Below are 4372 nucleotides of genomic sequence, written 5' to 3'. Positions count from 1 at the left end.
CTGAAATATTAGGGGGAAATTAATATTAATTATATATTAAGCAGTTACCAGTTCTCCCTCCCCAGGGTAATTCTAAATATATTCTTTAGGTAAAAGAAACCCAAAGTCTATCTTCATACATTTGAACTTCATAATTCAAACAATTTCAGCAAATGTAAGCCACTCACTTTAAGTTCCATTTCAGTTGTCATAGTAGGCATCTTTTCCCCGGGTACTGTTACAGAGCAAATCTTAGAAGTGTGGGATTCTGTAACAGGAAAGAATGAAATCTGGTAACATATCACTTCCTGTAACTTCTGCATTTCCTGCTGTCACAGACCATGGGGTGCTGATCCAGGGTCCTGCAGCCCAGAGGGCCCCAAAATGGTAGCACTGGCAGCTACAACATCTTGTGCATTTTAACTGTAAACAGAGGCCAGGTGAACCCACCATAATAATTTCCCAGGGAGCCTCCGGACCCACATAGGTCCAGAATCTCTCTGGGGAGTGAAGATGGTGGGAGCACCTGGAGCTTTGCTCTGCAGCAAGCCAGACTTCTTTCAAAAGTCTTATTACACATACATGCACAAAGACATTGTGCAGTGGCTAGGGATGTTGGAGAAATCCACAACAGACTGGCTTTTTCCAAGTTGTGCAGGCTTGCGGACCAGTTTTTTTTTTTTTAAACTTTTGGGAGGATTTGCACATCCAACTATTTACTTTGGGAAGCAGTATGAACCTAGTATTTTAGCGCTCAAGCCCAAAATGTACAACCACAAAGGCAAAAACATAAAGGGAGGAGCCCTGCGAGTCACTACAAGATGAACAAAGAAATGATTCTGGGATGCTGTTCAAGGGATGTAAATAATCTGAACTTTTTCAAAATTAAAAGCTAGATTTCTCATCTTTGACTAAGAAGGAGTTCTTTTCTATGGGGAAAGGCCACAGCTCAGTGGTAGAGCACACCCTTTGCAATCGGAAGCTTTCAGGTTCAATCCCCACATTCCCATTTAAAGATCTCCAGGTAAGATCCGTTTGAAATCTTGGAGAGCTATTGACAGAACAGACAATACTGTGGTAGATGGACAAATGGTCTAAAACAGTTTCATATGCTACTACAAAAAATAGTATTTCTTGTTTTTTGTTTCTATAACTCCATATAATCCACGCACCTTGGTCTAAAATGCAGCTTCCATCAACTCACACCCAAGCTTCTTGGGTCACACCAAAAGACAGTCACGACAATAATGAAGTCAACTCACCTCTTCTGTTTTCTTTTTTATTCTTTATTTCTGCTTCATAGTGTGCTCTTGACATATTAAGTCCAATGTGTAAGGGCTTCAAGAAACTTCGTTCAATCTTGTAAAGTTCTGTCCACACACAGGTCTCATGGAAAAAAAGAAAAAATCATTGTACGGTAGCAGTGAGATCCCTAAGTCTAAATGAATATTTTCTTCAGCTACATAACCTGCTGGTTTAAGGAAAGGAATTTAGATGTATCCTATAATGCTGACCTATACTTTAATGTGTTGAATACCTGTAGCCTTCCCAGCCCTCATAATTCAGCATAATTCACCTTACTCATAAACTAGACTTCAGCTTATCTTCTCTGGAGTGTCCTATGAAACAGGCATGCACAACTTATAATTTACCAAGTTGAGTACAGCCGACTAACCTTAGGCTGAGGTGCGTCAGATACTTGACAGCTGCTTGGTTTTTGTAGTCCAAATGAATAATAGGAGACCTACTGAGCACTTGTTGGGCCACTGAACATGACTAATAGCCTACCAAACCAAGGACAGCCTACAAATTGTGCAGGCCTGTCAAAGAAGCTACACAAGACTCTCATCTTTGGGTCAGCTTTCTTTGTGTGGTGACTGTTAATTTACTGCATTTTAATTCTTGATTTATGCTTTAGCGTGTCAAATAGAAATATTGCTCCAAGTCAGCAGATGATTTCTCTTCCAGGTAATTCAGAAAACATGTTTACACAGTATTAGTCTTGCAGGAACTCTCTCTTCTCCAATATTTTCTATCACAGTCACACAATATAGACAATTGTGTCATAAGAAAACCACAGCCACTCTCCAAAGTCACATCAATGTTGGGATGTAATCCATGAGCTAAGTGGATGAGGAGTATTAAGCAAAGATTTTTATGTGTGTATGTTTTAAAATCAAAAACAAAGCACAACATCCAGTGACATAATAGTTATTTATTATGGCTGTTCTATTTGTAGTATTAGGGGATAGGACCTATAATGCTGTAAAATATACAGCAGTCCAAAGAGACAAATGTTCTTTTTGTTTGCCTTGTATAAACTTGCCATTTCCTGGTTAACTAGATATTTGTCCCCATGCTGACATGGAAGTTAGTGGCGTTTTTGGGATAAGCGGCCTTCCCAGGATTGAAACAGCCAGAAAACTAAAGTTACAATGGCTTGTCAGTGTTTAATGAACCTCAGCTAGAACAGTGCATGCTCACAGAATATTAGGAAATAGAAATCTGATGCTAAGCCTGCTGCAAAACTTAAATATAAATTGCTCCCTTGACGATCTCAAACAATTTGTCCAGCAAGATGCAGCAGCTGGATATGGATATGAGCATGCAAAAGCCACCATATCAATCAATACATTTCTACAAAAAGCTACTACAACCACTGAATGTTAAGCTACCAAGACTATGAATACTGGATGTTGCAGAAGGCGTAAGGCAGGAGACAGGCAAAGAAAATTGGGGGGTGAGAAATAGACTCGCTAATGCAGCTGTGCTTTTGTGCCACTGCAAAGCCCAAATGTCAAGTAAAAATAATACTCAGGAGAGTGGGTGGTGGTAAGTCACTGAAATCCAAACTGAAATTTTCCATGGACAGGGTTTGGCTACCAAGCTTCAATTGATAAAATCTGAAAATCTGTCAAAAGCAGTATCTGAAAAGCTCTTTGCCCAAGTTATCAGAGACTAGTAAAACACAGTATTTTCTATTGAACAACTCTACTTCTGTCTTGCTTTTCTTTAAATGTCCCTGTCTACCGCTTGCTAAGCTAGAGCTCAAAGTTCAGGATTTGTTCACCATCCTTCTACTTCAAGTTTCTCTGCTCTAGAGATTTAGGAAGTTTCCAGTAATGCTTATAGTCAAAGGACCTCTATTCCTGGTACAAGTATAGCTTTTGCTATTATTTTCCAACACTTTGCTCAAATCCTTCCACATACACTAGCAATCTACCTGAATATTGCAACCTTACTCTTAACATTACCATGTACAAATGGGAAGGCATTTTTGGATTCCAATATCAAACATCAGAAAAATCAGAGCAATTCCAAATGATTAATGATTGCACCTGCCTACTTCCATGAACTAAAGCTTCAGATACTTTGAATGTACCATATACATACAGGAGTGCCAGAGGCCTCCCTGCAGCCTGAATTCCCCCAGTCTGGATGGGACCATCTCTTCATTTTAATTACTGAATTAGGAGAGTCCCAACCAAGTTGGGAGGAGCTCAGATTGTAAGGAGGCCTCTATGCCCCACTATACCCTTGAAACCACCCAATCTTTGATGCTGTAGCCCCTAGAATCCTCTAACTTTGCCACCCCTGCCACTTCCATGGAGTCATCCAAGTATGTGGCGGTGGCAGGGTGCTAAATATACAAGATCCAATGTCATTGGAGTTGCGGCTGCTATCATGGAAGAAGAGGACTGGGTAGGTGGGGAAAGAGAGGGCAGCACATCCAAATGAGGTGCTCTGGGAGTAGAGATAAACCCTTCCCGCAACAGATGATGTGCTCTCTGGTGGCCCATGCAATTACCACACTGGAGAGATAGAGGTGGTTTGTTTTGGTGGAAAATTGGCAGTGGCCCCTGATTAAGGTCCCAGTCTAGGTTGAACAGAGGTTCCCAGGGATCCTTATATGACCCAATATAAAGGTCCTCAGTCCCAGTCTCCCTCCTTGATGCACAATAATCCGCTGTGTCCTGATTGAGCAATACCATGCTCCTGTCGCCTACAGCGGAGCTCTAGGGGCAGCTTGAGCCAGCTGGTGGAAGAGCAGCAGAGCTCAGGCAGCAGCTATGCTCAGCTGTAACAGGTTCGCCAGCTAAGCTGTGATGGCAGCTATGCCCAACCAATATAAGCTCACTGGTAACTGTGGGCGGCTCCTAACTGCCCCAAAGCACTCTGGTGATTTCAGCAGGGGTTTGGGCAGACTACAATGTAAACCTCTTCTGTATGACTCTAACAGGAGTCATAGCCTCAGAAATTCCCTTCCCCTTTACATATTTTCTGTCCTTCTAGCCCATTGGGGACATTGCCAAGGAAAAGAGGGAGAGGTGAAAAAAAGCCCTTTTAAAAAGTGTACAGGAAGAACTGAAAAGAGTTGAAAGGAATTATTATT

At 41.5% G+C, this 4372-nt stretch overlaps 1 protein-coding gene across 5 annotated transcripts in view; it reads right to left on the bottom strand.

Moving 5' to 3' along the window:
- Nucleotides 1-4372, bottom strand: part of GLMN (glomulin, FKBP associated protein) — a 41423-nt gene that overhangs the window by 2264 nt on the left and 34787 nt on the right. For all 5 annotated transcript variants that reach the window (XM_084851916.1, XM_084851915.1, XM_084851917.1 and 2 more), the window contains 2 exons: nt 1242-1365; nt 168-247 (listed from right to left, as the gene is read on the bottom strand). In XM_084851916.1, the coding sequence (XP_084708042.1) occupies nt 168-247; nt 1242-1365 (204 nt within the window). The remainder of the gene's footprint in view (nt 1-167; nt 248-1241; nt 1366-4372) is intronic.

Source organism: Heloderma suspectum, chromosome 4 (genome assembly GCF_057233095.1).
Source record: "Heloderma suspectum isolate Gila_16-S chromosome 4, 16-S_ref, whole genome shotgun sequence".
In the NCBI taxonomy this organism is placed as follows: domain Eukaryota; kingdom Metazoa; phylum Chordata; class Lepidosauria; order Squamata; family Helodermatidae; genus Heloderma; species Heloderma suspectum.
The sequence above is the reverse complement of the archived record's forward strand: the minus strand, read 5'-3'. Positions and strand labels throughout refer to the sequence as shown.